At 40.3% G+C, this 20322-nt stretch overlaps 3 protein-coding genes across 3 annotated transcripts; 2 read left to right on the top strand and 1 right to left on the bottom strand.

Moving 5' to 3' along the window:
- Positions 1-327: 327 nt before the first annotated feature.
- Positions 328-7655, bottom strand: LOC146305113 (uncharacterized). The gene is made up of 6 exons (XM_084712066.1): positions 6662-7655; positions 6143-6247; positions 5525-5681; positions 5202-5392; positions 3364-3463; positions 328-1982 (listed from the first exon to the last, which is right to left on the bottom strand). Exons 4-6 carry the CDS (start codon positions 5231-5233, stop codon positions 1026-1028), a joined length of 1089 nt encoding a protein of 362 aa, XP_084568192.1. The 5' UTR covers positions 5234-5392; positions 5525-5681; positions 6143-6247; positions 6662-7655; the 3' UTR covers positions 328-1025.
- A 1056-nt stretch (positions 7656-8711) lies between these two features.
- Positions 8712-13886, top strand: LOC146305112 (uncharacterized). Its single transcript, XM_084712118.1, has 3 exons — positions 8712-8810; positions 10946-11037; positions 11641-13886. Exons 2-3 carry the CDS (start codon positions 10966-10968, stop codon positions 12340-12342), a joined length of 774 nt encoding a protein of 257 aa, XP_084568244.1. The 5' UTR covers positions 8712-8810; positions 10946-10965; the 3' UTR covers positions 12343-13886.
- A 2529-nt stretch (positions 13887-16415) lies between these two features.
- Positions 16416-20016, top strand: ift46 (intraflagellar transport 46 homolog (Chlamydomonas)). The gene is made up of 5 exons (XM_084712081.1): positions 16416-16952; positions 18200-18510; positions 18720-18813; positions 18965-19096; positions 19474-20016. Exons 1-5 carry the CDS (start codon positions 16839-16841, stop codon positions 19825-19827), a joined length of 1005 nt encoding a protein of 334 aa, XP_084568207.1. The 5' UTR covers positions 16416-16838; the 3' UTR covers positions 19828-20016.
- Positions 20017-20322: the final 306 nt, after the last annotated feature.

The raw sequence follows: 20322 nt of genomic DNA, 5'->3' as shown, positions 1-20322 counted from the left end.
GAAATGTAACAGCAACAAAATTTTCAGGGAGCAAATAACCTTTGCAGTAGGATCATTTTATAAGTTTTGCGGTTTACAAGTATATTTGTGAATTGTGTATTTTTGTTGCTTAGAAAATCCACTACTGTTGTCTAGTACTTTAAAACTTTAACATCTAATGGTAGACCAATAAATATTCTATGTGACATATTTAAGTTTGCAAAACAGATACTAATATCATTTTCTGTTAAAAGACAAAGGAGCTTAGATTGACAGAAAAATCACAAATTTTATGAATTGGAAAAGTTTCACTGAATAAGCAGTTTCAAATGATGAGGAAATCATCTCTTAATGTCAATCAATTTATTTGAGAATACTGAAGACAACTTGATCGAGTCTCAAATCCACAAGTCAGATTAATCACATTTACTGAGATAACATAATTTAATGTTAAAATGGAATCAAATATTGAATTTACAACATCAAACTAAATGAGACTTTCACAAAAGGTTGTTCTGACTCAACACAAATAGGGGTGTCCCGATCCAGTATTGATATTGGATATCGGTCCAATATCAGCCAAAAAGAGTATTGGATTTTATTGGACTGCATCTAAAATCTCCGATATAAGCGCTCCGATAAGCTCCAGCACTTCTATCCATAGGAGACTCTGGCTGCTGACTATTGTTCTCTGTTTGAGTAACATCACTTGATCAAACCTTTTCTAACATTCCACACTACAAAATAAGTAATAAAAGTATGTATGATTCGTGCTGATATCATATTGGATCGACATCGGTATCAGCCAATACTCAAGGCTACAATATCGGTATTGTATCGGAAGTAAACAAGTTGTATCGGGACATCCCTAAACACAAATGCTGTCCATACTGGATCAACCCACAGCAGTTGTAAAAGTCATCTAATGTGGCAATTTTTTCCCCATATTGACCACAGCTGTACTGTTGTTCTCTAAGGTGAACATGTTGGAGTATTTTTTTTTATTCTCCTGATGTAGCAAAATCTTTCTCACACTGGTTACACCATTAAAGCTTCTCACCAGTGTGAAACTGTTTATGTGTTTTTAGTTGTCTTGAAGAGGCAAAAGCTTTCCCACACTCGTCACAGCTGTAGGGTTTCTCTCCAGTGTGACCACGTTGGTGCAGTTTTAGGCAATCTGATCTAATAAAACCTTTCCCACACTCGTCACAGCTGTAGGGTTTCTCTCCAGTATGAACACGTTGGTGCATTTTTAAACAATCTGATCTAATAAAACTTTTCCCACACTGGTCACAGCTGTAGGGTTTCTCTCCAGTGTGAACACGTTGGTGCGTTTTTAATTCTCCTGATGTAGTGAAAGCTTTCCCACACTGGTCACACCAGTATGGCTTCTCTCCGGTGTGAAAACGTTGGTGCGTTTTTAATTCTCCTGATGTAGTGAAAGATTTCCCACACTGGTCACACCAGTATGGCTTCTCTCCAGTGTGAAAACGTAGGTGCGTTCTTAAGTAACTTGCTGTAGCAAAAGTGTTCCCACAATGATCACAGCTGTATGGCTTCTCTCCAGTGTGAACACGTTTGTGTGTCTTCAAATCATATGGTCTGATAAAAGTTTTCCCACACTGGTCACAGCTGTATGGTTTTTCTCCTGTATGAATACGTTGGTGCACTTTCAAGCTGTGTAATTTGATGAAAGTTTTCCCACACAGGTCACACCTGTAGGGTTTCACACCAGCATGTACACGTTGGTGCGTTTTTAAGATACCTGAGATGGAGAAAGCTTTCCCGCACTGGTCACAGCTGTATGGTTTCTCTCCGGTGTGAACACGTTTGTGTGCTTTTAGGTCACCTGATCTAATAAAAGCTTTCTCACACTTGTCACAGCTGTATGGTTTCTCTCCAGTGTGAAGTCTCTGATGAATCTTCAAACTGCTCGATGCTGTGAAGGATTTGTCACAATGCTGACAGTGGTGGCGTTTCAGTCCATCTCTTCCTCTCAGTTTCTATAGCAACAGACAGACATACACAGACAAAGTGAGTAAGCGAGGTGTCCTGGTGGAACGAGCTATCAACAACCATAAACCACATTTAGAACATGTCTGTGGAACATAATCACCAATATTACAGTGCGACTACTGATTTACCACCTGTGACAACCAACTACAGGGGCCACAGAGGGGCTTGGGGTAGCATAGACCAGAACAATTTCCCCTCTTGACATTAATTCGCTTTAGTTAAACTTAACATTATTGAGCTGCATTATGGGAAATATAAGATCCTGTATTGTTGAAAACTGATCAATACCATGGACAATCACAAAACACCATTTATGTTCAGTCTTTTCCCCATACAGGACTGTGGATTAGCAAAGTGTCCTTTGAACATATTTTCTATCAGATGAAGTGTGAATGTTGGAGTTAACTGTGTGTGTGTGTGTGTGTGTGTGTGTGTGCATATGTGTGTGTGTGTGTGTGTGTGTGTGTGTGTGTCTGACGCTTGGCTGAGGTGCACACACACATCTCCACAATCATAAAACACCTTTCACTGAAGTTAAACAGCATGTGTCTTTAAAGTTTATATCACTTATAAGGGCCATTTCAAGAGTTATGTGCATGTGTGTAGGACAATAAGTTGTCCGCTAAATGTCAACTCTGTGTTTTTGGGTCATGTCTACTTCGGTAGGAACCTTTCATCAGCTGACAGGTGTTGCTAGACGGAGGAGCACAAAGAGTTTTTTGACCGCTACACCGGGTGAAGCTTGTTGATGTATTTGTGATTGTGGGTTTTATGGATTTTGATGGACACTGATTTTGGACTATTGCATGTAACACATTAAAGAGCAATAAATTATGCAAAAAATCATGAGATGAAGATGTTGGATGTTGTTTTTTCACACGGAAAGTGTATCAATTAAGTTATTAGCCCGTCAATGCAGCCCCTCAGTGTGCCTCAGGATGACCCTGCAGCAAAGGTGGATTTAGACACTCATTGAATCCATTGTGTCTCACGCTTTAGACCAGCATAAGACAGGATCCTCACTGTTTTTGGTCTCCACAAGCTTCTGAGGGAAACGTCACACTCTTTAGCTGCTACATGTTCCACTACGTTCAGTTAGTCTCTGACTGCACAGATAAACAATGAGCTCAAAGTCACAACTGAATCTATTTAAAATGAAGAGGAGATGCAGACTGAATTCTCTGAAGAGTCATCGCTGCCACAGACACCAGTTTGTTATGTGCTGCAGTGATAAAACACACGGTGCTGGAAAATCTATAAAAAAAAAAAATACAGATTCTCTGGATTTTTCTAAATGAGTCACCTGAAGATGAACCCAGGGAATCAGACCACATAAACACAGACCCTGCAGAACTCCTGAACACTGACCTGAACGTCGGTGACATCAGAGGACGAGCCTTCTGTTTGTCTTCCTTCGTCTGTCTTCTGGTTCTCCATCATCCAGCAGGTCTCCTCTGTGACTGGTGGACTGTGAGGTGTGGAAGAAAAGACAATCCTGTCACGTCAAATTCTGTGGCTTTTACAGATGATTTTTATTCAAGACACCATGAACAGGCTGAGTTTCTCTTCATCCTCCAGTGAGGATGAAGAGGAGCGATTTGAAGCTTTCCGAAAGAGCCGGAGAGAAATAATGAAGGTATGGATTTAGAGGATTACTGTGTTATATTCCTGATCTGAGCGATATGAATAATAATCCAACACAAAGTTAAACTTACAGCTCTGTGCTCTTCATGTAATGATGTTAGTGTTGTGTGTCATCTGATGAGTAATCTCAGAACAACAAGTAATCTCAGAATAACGAGTAATCTCAGAGTAACATGAGTCTTCATTACCTGAGACGTTACTGAATGATAACAAATACTGCAGAGGAACAGCATCATGCAGCTCGTGTTACTCTGAGATACTGTGAACAGTCTGTACATCATGTTACCAACAGAATATCAAACACCTCATTAACCTTGAATGTATTTTTGCTGTGTATTATTTCTTCAGAGACTTGTTGAAGAGACGGTCCTGGAGGAGGACAGGCAGCTCACCACTCAGCAGGACTGTCTGATGCCCTGATGATGCTCCACCTTTTACTGGAGTACCAGGGTATCATGGTGTACTTGTGGTAACTGTAGGAACATGTTAAGGTCTGGGATGGACGACAGGAGAACCAACACACAGCCTGTAGGCATTTTATTTTTTTGGCTACTTGGTTCTTTAGTACAGAGAAACTGATTTATCATCATCAGCTGCTGCGTTTGGAGCATCAGGGACAAGTTCTCTGATCCACTGGACATCAGACAGTTTCAGACCCAGAACCTGAGTTTCCTTCCAGGTCCTGAGTGTCAATACAGGACCACAAGTCCTCACTAACCTGTATATAAATATATAATCAGGGAATCAACCAAAAGGTTTATTTGTTCTAGATTATATAGATTATTTATGTATTCAAAGTATGTTCCAGATTTTCATATTTTTCTGCTAATATTACATGTATAGTTTATTTATTCAGTCCATTATTTATTATTCAATGTTACACTGAATTATAAGAGCAATTAATAAAAGATGATAATTACATATACCTGCTGTATTTATTGCAGTTATATAGATATAAATATGTACTTTTATATGAAGTTCTTTCCTGCAGTGTTGGTATATTATCATTACAGGTCAGCTGTACTTTACAATTTTAATCTAAAAAAAACACGCTGCTTTGATAAAGACAGAAGAATCTGATGAGACGTTTGTCTTTTTGAACTGAAGACTAAAAGCTGTGAGTTTTTCATTCTGTGGTTCTGACTGAGAATCAACCTGTTTGAACTACTTATTACATGACATTTGTAGTTTACATGTTGATATTATTGACTATGAATGAAATGTGGACAATAATTATTAAAAAAGGCTGATTATCAGATGTACATGATTTATTTTTTGCAGTGATAAACATACTTACAATTATACAATAATCATGACAATAATTCCCTGTAAATGTTCATTTCTGCTTCAGGTTACACTGACGTGTCCTGTCCTTACAGAGGACAACTGTCCTTACAGAGGACAGCTGTCCCTCACAGTTTGGAAGAGTTGAATATAAAAAAGGACACTGTGCTTTGTGTTGTGAATAGAAGGAGAAATGTTGGTGTACAATCACAACCTGCAGCTTTTAGTCAACAAACACAAACATTTTGACAACTTATTCTGTCCTCATCAGAGCTGACCTGGATAAAGACAGAAGAAGCTGTTGAGACATTTGTCTGTTTGAGGTTCTGGAGGTTATCGTTGAGCTCCAGCTCTTTCATCCTGTGGTTCTCCCTGAGAATCACATTGATTCTGCTCTTTGTTGTTGGATGAAACACGGTGACTTCCTGTCTAATTCATTCCAAATCAGCAGCTGTACTGAGTGTCCGTCCTGTTGAAGACAGTGTCAAGATGCATTTAGTTACAAAATTATTTTCTTGTTTTATACAATGTGGTCAAAACAATAATGATTTACAGGGCAGGTTAATATTCCACAATAAAGGCAAATAAAAGTGTCACTTACGTAGACGTCTCCTGACTTGTGTCTGCACCAGTTCTGATGTGGTGGATCCATGTCTGAGGGTGACCAGACTGAACCTTCTGGGGTCATCTGGTCCAAGGCTCCTCCATCATGACATCACAAATGACTTAGTGTCTTTCAGCTAGTTGAGGAGAATGGACTGTCCAAAATATACACAGTGATGTCATACAGGAGTATTCAACTATATTCCAGGAAGATGTTAGAGTTCGCAGATTTTCATCCCAAACAAAAACCAAATCTGATGATTCAGGTGATTTGCAGCCATCATCCAGATATGAGGAGCTAATTACTGAAAACAAGTTTTGATTTTTTTATTTTGCTTTGATGAAAACTTACATACTCTTAGCCAACACTGGTTAAATACCCCTGATGTAAGATACAGTCACTTTATGACTTATCTTATATCATTATAATTAATGTATAGGCAAACAATAACAAGTAATATAGTAATAAAAAATAACCACAGCATTTTCTATACATGACACATACAGAAATATAACATTAAACATAAACTATTAATGAAAAACCTATTAATAAGTGCTGTTAGGTTGATAATCAGACCTGTGAGGACGACACTGTTATTTCATTGTGATGACTAACCTGTCTGTCCCAGTAGAATCAGCGTTGATGGTAGATAAAGCTGCAGCTGAGACATGAAAAGGTTTTCTCTTCATAGGAGGTGATGTTACAGGACGTTTGTCATAACTGCAGAAACATAAAGAAAATACGAGCTACATGACACAGTCACACACACCTGTAACACATCCTGTTACATCTGACGGTGCAGAGAGGAACGGCTCACCTGGACAAACATAACCTCACTAAATTATAGCTGTAACTCATAAACCAGCAGTCAGTCACATTATAACTCTACATGTTTATAGACAATAACTTCGAGCAGCTGTGAGATAATCTAACGCCACCAGATATTTCAGCTCCTGATCATATTTTTGAAACAACATGCAAAATTATGATCGTGGTAACAAACATATTATCGACAGAAACTCGGGACGAACACGTTACTTGTGTGAATAATTAGCGTCATGCCTGTGGACATGTTGTATCGTTAGTTAAAGTTACCTCATAATAAAGTTAAAGGACATGTGTGGGATGAATTACCTGTCCAGCAGAAAAGAGGCTGAAAACAGATCATCAGTGATTTCTGTGTGGTCAACGTCACACTGATGTCAGTCCTTGTTTTCTGTCGTCTCTTCTCACGCTGCCGTTTGTTTTCTTCACGTTTTTGCTTCTTTGAGGACGAGAGTTCAGTCTGCGTCTTTTTCTTGTGGTAAATAACAACTACGATCGTAAACGTCGCTGTCTGTCCTCGTCTTCGCCGCCTGTATTTACGCTGCAGAGTTTACGTAACGCGTCCGCTCTGCGCAGCCACAGAAAACATGGCGGCGCAAGATGGCGGCCTCCGTAAAAGGCGACCTGCTCCCTCTGTAACTATAAAGGAGCAGAAAAGAATCTGAGATGAGTGAAACTCGATGCAGCTGAAGAGTTAGAGGCCTGGATTTATTTACTGCATGTATGAAATGAAAGTGAAGAAATGAAAAGATGGACATGTTATTGACGTGTTGTTAGAACATGTCCCTCGTCTCACACAGTCTTCATGATCTGAAGCTACAGACGATGAAGCAGGTCGGTCTCATGTCTCACTGCTGCTTTCAGACATCATATTTTTATGGACAAAAAACAAAAGTATTAATCTTGTAAATATGTTTTTTTCTCTGATTACCAGGATCTGTCAGAATAATATTCTAATGTCAAAAACCATCTGCTAATAGTTTCTGTGTTTTGAATAAAATTCTGTCTTTCTGATCATAGAAGTGTTTAACATTCATGTATCATCACTGCAGGTTCTGACTGTCAGTTTGTCCTGAAATAAACGGATCTTTAGAGGATTTTTTTTTTTTTTTTCACAGAGAAACCAGACATGAATTTAAGCTGCAGCTGAAATCAAACTGCAACGTGTTTCTGTTTTTATCAAACATCACGTTAATAAACCTTCATAGAAATATTTAATAATCAATCATGAAGCTTCGCCACAGACTCCGAGGCTAAGCTAACGTTAGCAATGAAACTAACAGTGACATTTTAAAGTCCTCCGTCTTACCGTCTGTCTCTCTGTCTGTCTCTCTGTCTGTCTGTGTCTCTCTCTGTCTCAGATCCACCGCAGATCACAAACAGCGTCTCTTTCTTTCTGACGACATCTGAACTTTCACTTCTGCTCGTTTTCTGTTCCGAGGCTGTGCGCCGCTTTTTATGTTCCGGGCAGAACAAGAGATGATCGAGGAGTCGTTCCTTCCGGTCCGCTCTTCTCTCAGCGTCTGCTTCTTCTTCTCTGGATTTAATGGTGGACTGAACACCTGTGTGTGTGTGTGTGTGTGTGTGTGTGTGTGTGTGTGTGTGTGTGTGTGTGTGTGTGTGTGTGTGTGTGTGTGTGTGTACCGGACATGTAACCTAGGTGATGTTTTAGACTCTTAGCTGCTGCTCAAACAGCATCACATCCATAATCAATACATGATCGTATCGATGCCTTATCTGCTCATCTGTGTAACCAGTAACTGACCTCAGGAGGTTCAGCTCTTTTTACATTTTGTTTCAAACTGTTTAACATCAAACCATAATCCTAAATATCTGAACTCACTTACCGTTTCAATACTTTGTCCATATAGTTGAAGTTGCTGTTCATGTTTATGAGATTAAAAAAATCATAATTATGAAATAAAAAGTTGAAATTTCTACTTTTTATCTCATAATTTTGACTTTATTAATCTGATAATTATGATTTACCACGTGGATATTTGGGCTTTCATGTCATCTAACTGAAGGAAATTCAGAGCTTCCTCCAAATAGTTTTTATTAAAAACTGTTTTATAAAACAAAATGTTAAAGGGCCTCATATTGTTTTTTGCCTCTAAATCACTAAAGCTGCTGTGTGTTGGAGTCGTGTGAAATCATTTCTGGGTTTCTACATTAGATGGAAAACATGTTTTCAAAAATATCATATTTCACAATCAAAAATCCACCCTCTGACTCTGCATACTGTTAAATTAAAGGAAATATTCTCAGTAATAAGTGGTTTGTCTTCAGTCGTTTGTTCTGCGGTCTGGCGCCCTCTGCAGCGCTGATGTTTAACTGCACTGCATTTTGACACAACTTCCTTTTCAAACAGGAAGTAGGAAACAAAAGCACATGCAGGCCACATGAGGTTAGATTTCAGCCCAACCAGAGCAGAAGTTCATCTGCTGCCATCCTGCAGGTGAGTCACAGAGACGATCGTCTGGGAGCTGAAACTTATCGATCTGCTCTTCAATAACTGATATTAATCACACTTCAGTGAAAGTTGAACTGTTAAAGTAACATTTGAAGGTTTTGTTTTCTATGCTAATGTTTAGCTGAGCCATGCAGGTTTCTTTAGTAATTAGCTCTTCACAGTTAGCATGTAGCCGTCGTCCTCACTGCAGCTCTTATTATGACGCCTTTGAGGTTTTTTTGGTCACAACCTGCACAGATTTCTGCACTTTGATATTTATCAGAGACTCTCATGACATTTTTTTTCAAGTCTCAAGTCTTTGAGCTCAAGTTCAAGTCAAGTCTCTAATGCAGTGATGTCCAACCTGTGGTGTGCGGGCCAAATCTGGGCCCCCCGACAGGACAACAGGCGAAGATCCGACCGCTTGAAAATAAATTGACTTGGACAGTTTTTCCCAGGAAGCAGAGGCAGATTGTCGGCGATGTACGATGGAAACAGAAACACTGATCTGTCAGGATGTGCAGAGTCCAACATTAATGTCCACAAAGTTTTAACTGAATGAATGTGGTCAGAGACGTCCTGTAAAAAAAAAACAAATCACAGCATTGTCATTTTAACATTTTTCAATCAGTATAAAATAATGATCTAAAAAGTATCATTACCTCTAATATCTCAAATTATATCACAACTGAATATTCAGTTGAGTATCAGTGATGTAAAAACTGCATACAGGGAATTTAAAGCATGTACTGTTTTATCAGCACCTCTTTATCTGTCAGAACATTGATTATTTGTTTGCTAATTGATCATTTTAAACAAACTATTGCAACACAACAAAAAAACTCAGTGGATTATTTAACATTTTCCATGAGAGGATGAAAGGTAGAAATAAATAAACCTGCTGCTGTGAGGAAACAGACGAAGGTCTCACTGCCTGTTTTACTTTGAATCAGTGTGACTCTCACCTGAAACAAACAGGTGGGACCCTAAATCTGGAGATAAAGTGTGATGTCACACACAAGGCAGAGTGAATCGATCTTCACAGGTCGATAAAAAGCAGAAACATAAAAAAAAAGTTCTTCATGCACCAGCAGCCAGGACGGAGATCCAGGTGTTGAATTTAGTGAATCTCCTGGTTGAGCCTCGTATGAAGTGATTATAGTCAAAGGTTGTGATAAATGGTTGCAGGTGAACTCGTTGTTACTGCAGCCGACCTTCATCTGAGGCTGCATCATCACACCTGTACAGTGATTCTGTGGGATCATCGTCTCTTTTTAATGGACAGAAATCCAGATGAGATACAAACAACAGTTTGAACAGTTGTTGATTTGTTAGTCAGATGAAAACTGTGTTTATGTTTCCTAAATGATCTGTTAACATCCAGTGTGCAAAAAGTGTCGACTGAGGTTTGAGTCGTGTTTACTTCAGTAACTTCAACAACGAACTTTCTGAAAATGACTCAGTCATTACTTTGAAAAATTAAGTAATTATTTTGAAATACAAACTCAGAATTTTAAAATATATTTAAAAAATATATTTGTTTGTAATTTTCCTCAATAACTCAGACTATTTTAAATATATTAGTGACCATTTGATGTGATAAATTATATATGTATAAATGTGCACTAATAAGTAAGACAATTGATTTATAGAGTTTCGATTGTCCCCTTGGTGAGGACGTTGTTCCAGTGGTTGGGTTCAGTTGAAACACTTAAAAAATAAGTAATATTAATCTACTTTTTCTCAAATAAAAGCACACCTCAAAGTAATCACATTACTGCTGGAGAATCTAAATTATTACTTATGTTTTATTCTAAGATTTTAATTATTTGAATTGTGCTAAATATATTTTTACAAATAAAATAAATATATACACATGAATATTGAACATCATTTAGTACGATGTCATGTTGAGGTGCAGCAGTTTCAATGTTAAACAAGACTTTAGAGCTACTTTTGCCGCCTTTGATTTAGGCAGGATAAACCCTTTTAGCTCCTCTTCCACTGTTTGTTTGACCTGAATATAATCCTGACAGGAAACAGTATACAGCTTGTTTGTAACTTCTGTCCCCACTGTACAGTGAATAAAACTGAACCAGCCACAGAATTGCATCTGAAATAACTTTTTCTCCTTTCACTAGTCACAACAGAGACCTGCTGGATGATGGAGAACCAGAACTTGGACCACAGGGGAGAAACAGAAGGGCCATCTGCTGATCACACTGATGTTCAGGTTAGTGTTCGTTACTTCATGCTTGAGTTTTAGCTCATTGTTTATCTGCTCAGTTAGAAACTAGCTGGTGAACATAGTGGAGTATTTACCAGCTAAAGAGCCTGATATTTCCCTCAGGAGATGGTGGAGACCAAACAGAGCTAAAAGTGACTGTTGGACATTGTGTCATCAGGTGACAGAAACATGACTCTAAATGAACGGTCATGTTTCTCTGTTTTTGAATGCTGGAAATAAGCAACAGTTTGATAACAAGCTCAACATATCAATGTGAAGGATTACTTTTCACACAGAGTCAACAGAAACATCAGTTACTGCAAGTTAATTTAACACACTGATGTGATTTCACTGTGCAGTCATGTGACCTGTATCTGTCAATGTTCATTCAGTTGGTAGGTTTAAAGAATCTGGTACTGACAGTCCACATGTAGTTGTATGGGATTTTTTTTCTTTTTGAAACTTGTCACAGGTGGCAATGCAGTAGTCAATCTGAACATTGTTGGTTACGTTCCACAGACGAGCTTTAAGTTTCATTTATGTTCCTGTATAGCCCGCTTCACCATTACATCTTATTTACTCTTTCTTTCTGTATGTTTGTTGCTATAGAAACAGGGAGGCCAAGATGGACTGAAACGTCGTCACTGTCAGCACTGTGACAAATCCTTCACAACGTCAAGATGTTTAATGAAGCACCAGAGACTTCACACTAGAGAGAAACTGTACCGTTGTGACCAGTGTGGAGAAACCTTTACTCAGTCATGTCACTTAAACATCCATCAACTTGTTCACACTGAAGAGACACCATACAGTTGTGACCAATGTGGGAAAGCTTTCACAACATCAGGTGACCTAAAAAGGCACCAGCGCATTCATACTGGAGAGAAACCATACAGCTGCGATCAATGTGGGAAAGCTTTCACAACATCAGGTGACTTACGGAGGCATGAACGTATTCACACTGGAGAGAAACCACACAGCTGTGATCAATGTGGGAAAGCGTTCACCACCTCAGGTGAACTAAAAATTCACCTACTTGTTCACTCTGGAGAGAAACCATTTAGTTGTGACCAATGTGAAAAAGCTTTCACAACATCAAGTGACCTAACAAAACATCAACGTGTTCACACAGGAGAGAAGCCGTACAGCTGTGCACTATGTGGGAAAACCTTCAACAGATCAGGACACTTAAAAATCCATCAAAGTGTTCACACTGGAGAGAAACCATTCAGCTGTGACCAATGTGGGAAAAAATTTACCCGTGGCAGTTCCCTTAAAGTCCACCAGCGCATGCACACTACACCGTGTTGAACGTTTTTTTCCTCCTACCTCCTTCCCAATCCCTGATAACTGTGTTTCTATATTTTGAACTTGTATTCTAAAGATACACAATGGTAACTTTACAGGTTACGTTGCACATATGATATTGTGGCTGTTATAAAGTACCAGCCTGCCCCCATCTTACTGCCAAATCCTGCCATAGTCACACCCTAAATATCCATTCATCTACACCTCCCATCCCCATTGTTTCCTCTGATTCACTCTGATTATTGGTTTATTAACCACTTAGGTTTTCACTCTGTAGGGAAATTCAATAATGTGTTCTTAAATTAAAATAGTCTGAAACATTTCAATTTTGCTGTACACTTCATTTTATTCTCACTTTATTCCTGGAAGCAAATATTTTTAACAGACTTTTCTCCTGTTATTTTTTAGTTTGCCAAATATTTTCTCAATCACTTTGTAAGTGAAATATTTAAAATATGCTCATCGCTGTTAACAGATGTCCAAGATGATGTCATCAAATAGCTTTTTGTTAAAATGAAGTACCAAATTTTAAAATAGTTCAGTTTGTTATCATGTAAGACAAAGAAAAGATGCAAGTCCTCAATGAAAAGCTGAAAGAACAGGATGATTTCTGTTTTTGATGTATAATTATTTGAATGATGTATTGATCTATAACAAACTGCTCTATAGTTACTGTAATTGTTTCAGCCTTTCAGCAGCATTATTCAACCAAATGATCATGTTTGGTTGCCATTATTTGACCTCAGTATGATAATTCAGTCACATTATAACAGGGTAGACATGGTAACCCCTGACTCACTTCAAAGATGGTCTCAATATTCAAGCTGTTTAATTTTGTATGAACTTTTTAAAATGTTACCAATGCATTTACAACTCTAATGCAGTTATTTATTGTGGTGGGATATCAGTCAGTCCTTGCACCAAGTTAATTTGGGTAGTTAATAAGTTTGAAAATAAAACAAATAGACTAGAAAAATTAATTATGGGTCATTTAATGTTTGTTTATTTTTTTTAAATAAACGTATTAATCATGTTTATGAACTGGCCTCATGTCAGTTCGTAGACGTTGCTCCCAGTGAATGGAGTGTCCCTGCTGTAGGGTGAACCAGCAGAGATGTTAAATGTTTTAAGTGTTAACACATTGTGATTTAAACTCCGGCTTGATGTTTTGACATTCCAGCCATTTGAAGGGAGTTACATCATAATGTTTATGGTTGTTCCTGTTGAATTCGAGTGTCTCTCCTGGTCTGAAGTCTGAGAAATGTCATCACCAGAGACCATGATTGAACAGACATAAGAGAAACCACCTCTGCTTGAATATAACCGTCTGTTACCATGTGACTGAGGAGGTTCAGTGGAAGTATAAGAATAAGAATAGTAATAAGAATAATTTCTTCTATTGTTGTCAGAGGTCACAAATGAAAGTCAATGATTGCTGAAATATTGTTTTTTGTGTGTTTGATACATACTTGATCACCACTCCTGATCTGAACTGACAGGAGGAAGAGGTGGTGAATAAACAGGGACAACAAAACCACGACAGATGACATCTGTGTTCAGTCTGAAACCTTTGTTCTTGTGAACATCTTTTTCTGTTTTTTCTTCATTATTTGAAGCCATTTCACTGCATGTTTGCTTATGTTTTTTGAAAATGTAATTACTGATTTTTGTTTAATTTGCATCCTGTCAGGGTTTGTGGTGCAACAATCTGACCTGCAGGACTGCGTCATTTTCAATATTTTTATTAAATTAATTGATCCAAAGAAAATTTTTGGATAATCATTTCACACTGCACATTCACTCAACTTTTTGTATTCAGCAGTATTTGCTGTGCTGTACTAACAGGTGTTCTCAGCATTGACAGACTTAAGACTTATTTTATGACTAAATCATCAGCGGATTTGAGTTACACTCATTTAACGCTTAACACAAAAGACCTGTTATCATTTATTTTATACCAGCGAGATGAATGACCTCATTAGTTAAAGCCCACAGCACCTATGACTGACAGTTTAAAATGTCCCTAAAAGAAGTAAATTAATAACTTTGAGTTGCCAAACATGTTTATCTAATTTGTTTTTTTATATTTCATGTGTTTGACAGTTTCTGATTCAGTGTCACAATGGTGAAGTCTCAGTTTTCATTCAACATTTTGTCAGTTTCACTACTGATCTCGAGACAGGGACCAGGAAAAAATACAGTTGTGATCAATGTGGGTCTGCATTCAAATTATTGGGCTACCTCAAAATCTACTGACACATTCACACTGGAGAGAGACCATACAGTTGTAACAAATGCAGGAAAATGTTCACCTCATCAGGTGGACTAAAAGTGTATATTCATGTTCACACTGGAGAGAAACCATGTTGGTGTGATAAATGTGGGAAAACATTCACTCAGGGCAGTTGCCTTGAAGTGCATCAATACATTCGTACTGCATTGATTTAAACATTTTTCAGAGCCAAGCCAGCTGTTTCCTGCTGCCTTAGTCCTCATGCACTAATAGATGTGTTCTTAAAACCTGAACTTTTGTACAAAGTGAAGGTCATTTTTAGTTCTAAGCAGCACATTATATTGTAGTGGCTATGACGACATACTGTCCTGCTGCTTTCATTTTAAAACACAAAGTTTTCGGGGCGCCCCTATAGCTCAGTCAGTAGGGCGTGCGTACCATGTCTTGAGGCTGTTAGTTCTCTGCAGTGGCCGCTGGTTCGAAGCCCGCCTGTGGCTCATTTGCTGCATGTCATCCCCTGTCTCTTCACCCCCCTTTCCTGTCATACCTTCAGCTGTCACTGTCAATAAAGGCAAAAATGCCAAAAAATAACCTTTAAAAAAAAAAAACACAAAGTTTTCTCTGTTTAAGCAACTGAAACCCACAAACACATACGAATAGTGGACTTTTGTTTGGAAATCTGTGTGGTTAAAAACTGTTGAGTACAATAAAAAGAAAAAAGACCCGTCAGTCTGACACCGTTCAGATCACAGAGGATGTGAAGGAGCAGAAAGAAGGACACTTTACTGAGCCGCTGCAAACAGAAGCAAAAGCAGCTGAGAGACATCCTGAATTCACTGACGGGAGAAATGGTGGCGTGGCGAGAACGAGAGGCCTTCAACGTGATGTTCCTGTCAAACATGGAGATGCTTGTGAAAACCACTGAAGAACCAGACGCCCTGATATCCTGCATGCACTTTAAAAAACTGCAAAACACTTTTCTTTGTACACTTTTCTTAATAAACTCTTTGAACGTTCATCACTGACTTCAACACATTCAACTGTTTATGGAACAGGTTTCATCCACTGCATTACTTAACAGTCACTGTGGATGAACATTATTCTGATGATTTTCACATTAGGTAGGAGTAAACTGTGATGTGTGAAATTTCTCATGTAAACTGACTGTTTTTCTCACATTTCTATTTCATTCTTCACATCAACAGAGGACAGAGATGATAATTAAGTTTCTTTATTCATAACTGCCAGCAGCACCTGTCATAGAAATCAGACATCATTGTTTCAGTTTGATGAAATGTTGCATGAGATCATTTCTAACATCACTTCATGAAGCTGATGTTCGAGCAGCACCAGTCCTGTCTGAATACTGTTCATTACTGAAGTTGGCAAGTTGGCATGCAAACTGAAACCTGTTTATTTTCAAGTGATGTGTTTTTAATTGAGATTATTTGTATGGTAATAATCACACTGTAAAGGCAGTTTTTTTTATTTTTAAACACCATAATGATTTGTAAAATTCTGAGAGTAATTACCAAATTATTATTAATTATATTGTTATTTTAATCCAATACCGTTATACAACTGTGGAATGAAAGAAAACACAGTAAACAACTATTTTGCACAAACTTGTCAGGTGATTCTGTTCTTTTTATTATTTAATAACACAAACAGACTCTCCAGCAGATACAGAAAACAATAAAACAGTCAACAGCAGAATCACATTAAAAACAAAACAAATACACAAAAACTATACATCCAAATAAACAAGAAACGTTTCGCCTTCTTTACATAAGAAACCCGTGATTTTCTGTCGTCACTTGATGGCGCTGTTGCCTTGTAGAGTTTCAGCAATAAAGTTTCTAAATAAAAAAACTTCGTTCCATGATGCATTGCGCGGTCCGTTGCCAGGATACGGCTGTAGCTCTGCTGTTAGCTGCGCTGTGAGTCGACTTGTAGTCAGATAAAGTGAACCGGAAGAGTTAGAAAGAGTCTAAAAACACACCGAGAGACATTTTATATTTTATTTCTGTTCACATATCGTGTTTTTTGATCCCTCTGAAGGATCTAAACCTCCCGGAAGTCGCCTTGTTTGATGCTAGGTGGCTAACGCTAGCTTAGCTGGAGGAGTCAGAGTCGGTTAAACTGCGCAGATAAACGGTTAAACTGGTCACCAGTTAGCTAAATAAACTGGTACCAAAGCAGCTGAGACCGGGAGATAAATGTGTGTAACAGAGCTCTGGTTCAGCCGGTGATCCGTTACCGTCTGATGGAGCGGGGGGACCGGACCAAAGACAGCAGACTGCTGAAGAACCAGCCGTACGACGAGAGCCTGGAGGTGGTCGACTCCGAGGAGGTGGCGAGCGTCTACAGCCACAGACAGGTAACATCAACCGGTCAGAACAGGTAACATCCACCGGTCAGAACAGGTAACATCCACCGGTCAGAACTGGTAACATCCGCCGGTCAGACCAGGTAACATCCGCCGGTCAGAACAGGTAACATCAACCGGTTAGAACAGGTAACATCAACCGGTCAGAACAGGTAACATCCGCCGGTCAGAACAGGTAACATCAACCGGTTAGAACAGGTAACATCCACCGGTCAGACCAGGTAACATCCACCGGTCAGACCAGGTAACATCCACCGGTCAGACCAGGTAACATCCACCGGTCAGACCAGGTAACATCCGCCGGTCAGAACAGGTAACATCCACCGGTCAGACCAGGTAACATCCACCGGTCAGAACAGGTAACATCCGCCGGTCAGAACAGGTAACATCCACCGGTCAGACCAGGTAACATCCGCCGGTCAGAACAGGTAACATCCACCGGTCAGACCAGGTAACATCCACCGGTCAGACCAGGTAACATCCACCGGTCAGAACAGGTAACATCAACCGGTCAGACCAGGTAACATCCGCCGGTCAGAACAGGTAACATCAACCGGTCAGAACAGGTAACATCCGCCGGTCAGAACAGGTAACATCAACCGGTCAGACCAGGTAACATCCGCCGGTCAGAACAGGTAACATCAACCGGTCAGAACAGGTAACATCCACCGGTCAGACCAGGTAACATCCGCCGGTCAGAACAGGTAACATCAACCGGTCAGAACAGGTAACATCCACCGGTCAGACCAGGTAACATCCGCCGGTCAGAACAGGTAACATCAACCGGTTAGAACAGGTAACATCAACCGGTCAGAACAGGTAACATCCGCCGGTCAGAACAGGTAACATCCGTTTTAGATTTTTAAAGGTCAATTCTGTCTCATTCTTTCTTGATATTCGTCTTCAGCTGATCAACAGTCCACAGTCTCTGTTGTCCTATTTTGTCCTTCATAATGAATCACACATTTTCAATGGGAGACGCGTCTGGACTGCAGGTCCAGGTCTGGACTGCAGGTCCAGGTCAGTCTAGGACCTGAACTCTTTTACTATGAAGACACGCTGTTGGAACATGTCCACAATGTGTCTCAGCATCGTCTCTCTGAAATAATCAGGGACGTCTCTGAAGAAGACGTCAGGGACGTCAGGGACGCTCCAAGTCAGCATTACATTCCAGAACTTTTATTTCTCCTCTTGAACGTTTATTTCTGATCTGACATCAGTGATTTCTGTCTCTTCAGTCCGAGTCCAGGAGGAGCAGGAGGGGGCGTGGCCTGATGTCGGCCAACAGCGGCAGCGACGAGTTCGACGAGGACCACAGGCCTCTGAGGGCCAACGAACCGACCGGCAGGCAGCCCGGGGTCAGTCCACATGACGAGGACGACGAGGACGAAGAAGAAGAGGACGACGAGGATGACGATGACTCCGATGAAGAGGATGATGATGATGACGACGAGCCAAGCAAGGCGCCAGAGGGAGCGTACGACCCCGCAGACTACGCCAACCTGCCCGTCAGCACCGAGATCAAAGAGCTGTTCCAGTACATCACACGGTGAGGAGTCTTCATCATCTTCATCATCCAGTCACCTACTGATTAGATTATATTCAGTGTCATAATTCTGATATCAAACAGCTTGTTTTTACAGTATGAACTGTAGACATCTGTAATGATCTCTACTGTCCACAATGAATAACTACACTATAACTCAGCTGACACGGTCCAGTCATGTTGACCGTGCGTCCTCTGTTGTCTCCTCTCAGGTACAGTCCTCAGACCATCGAACTGGAACACAGCCTGAAGCCCTTCATCCCAGACTTCATCCCGGCTGTTGGAGACATCGACGCCTTCCTGAAGGTGCAGCAGGATCAATATTCACTCTATTATTAGAATAAAATATAAAACATGCTCCCAGTTCTGCTTGATGAAGTGAAGGCTGCATCATTACTAAAGACACACTGATGGTGTTTCATCTCTGTGACCCGACTGTCCCCTGTGTGGCGTTCAGGTGCCGCGGCCGGATGGGAAAGCGGACAATCTGGGTCTGCTGGTCCTGGACGAGCCCAGTGTGAAACAGTCAGACCCCACGGTGCTTTCACTGTGGCTGTCAGAGGAGACCAAACAGCACGGAGCCACCGAGGTACTGATGACCACTGTCACACACACACACACACACACACACATGCACACACACACACACTGTAACACAACTGTCTCTGTTGAATAATAAAGGTTTTAACTTTGTCACGCTCACGATGGATCTGCAGAAGAACCTGCAGAGGTCTGGACGGAGTTTTTGTCGTCTTCAGCGTCGACTCACACTGATTCAGTTTCTCAGACTTCACACTGTTCCTCCAGAGACACTCATGTCCCGTCTCCTCTCTCTGTCCTCTGTGTCTCTGCCACTGTCCCTCACAAATAAAGGGAGGATGCCAAAACCTGATCTAAAATAAAAAGAAATACAAACCCGCTGTCTCCCTCTGTCCCTGTCTCTCTGTCCCTGTCTGCGTCCTCCAGCTGAAGAAGGTGACGAGCGTCGCCAGTCCTCAGACCAACCCTCGGGCGGTGGACAGCTGGGTGGAGAGCATCAGCGCCCTGCACCGCTCCAAACCTCCGGCCAGCGTCCAGTACAGCAGAGCCATGCCGGACATCGACAGCCTGATGCAGGAGTGGCCGGCCGAGGTGGAGGAGCTGCTGGGCCGCCTGCAGCTGCCGCCCGCCCGCCTGCACTGCAGCCCCGCCCACTACGCCGACATCATCTGCAGCCTGCTGGACATCCCCGTCTACGGCAGCAGGATCCAGTCCCTCCACCTGCTGTTCAGCCTCTACCTGGAGTTCAGAGACTCGCCGCACTTCACACGCAGAGTTTAGACGAACTGCAGGAGCTGAAACATGACGGACACGTTTCTCTAACGTTGTTTCACTGATCGTCGATCACAAACATGATGAGCTCATGATCTGTTCTCTGCACTGCACAATTTCTTTCTTGTTCCTCCTTCAAAAACTGTACGAATGAAATGTAACTTTAATAAATATTCACTTTATGTCACTCGTCAATAAGGAAGCGTTTGTGAACGTTATTGATCATTTGAGTTTCAGGCTTCACAGATGTAAAGACAGGAGGAGGAAAGAGCTGCAGTCCGTCTCTGTTTCACTTTAAAATCACTGAAAATAAGATGTTTTCTTCAAAAATGTAGATTTTCATTCATTTATAAAATGTGACAAATTGTTTAAATTTACTTCTGTAGTATTTTAGGCGTGTAATCAATCTGAGATGTCAACAACTAATTGGCAAAAAGTTGATCACATGACACACTGACAGACAGCTCATTTGCATAATGAAGCAGAAATTTAAATATATAAGTA

The sequence above is a fragment of the Lutjanus erythropterus genome, chromosome 23 (genome assembly GCF_056507025.1).
Source record: "Lutjanus erythropterus isolate fLutEry1 chromosome 23, fLutEry1.hap2, whole genome shotgun sequence".
Taxonomy (NCBI): Eukaryota; Metazoa; Chordata; class Actinopteri; order Lutjaniformes; family Lutjanidae; genus Lutjanus; species Lutjanus erythropterus.
Note: the sequence above shows the minus strand (reverse complement) of the source record. Positions and strands in the feature narration are given on the sequence as shown.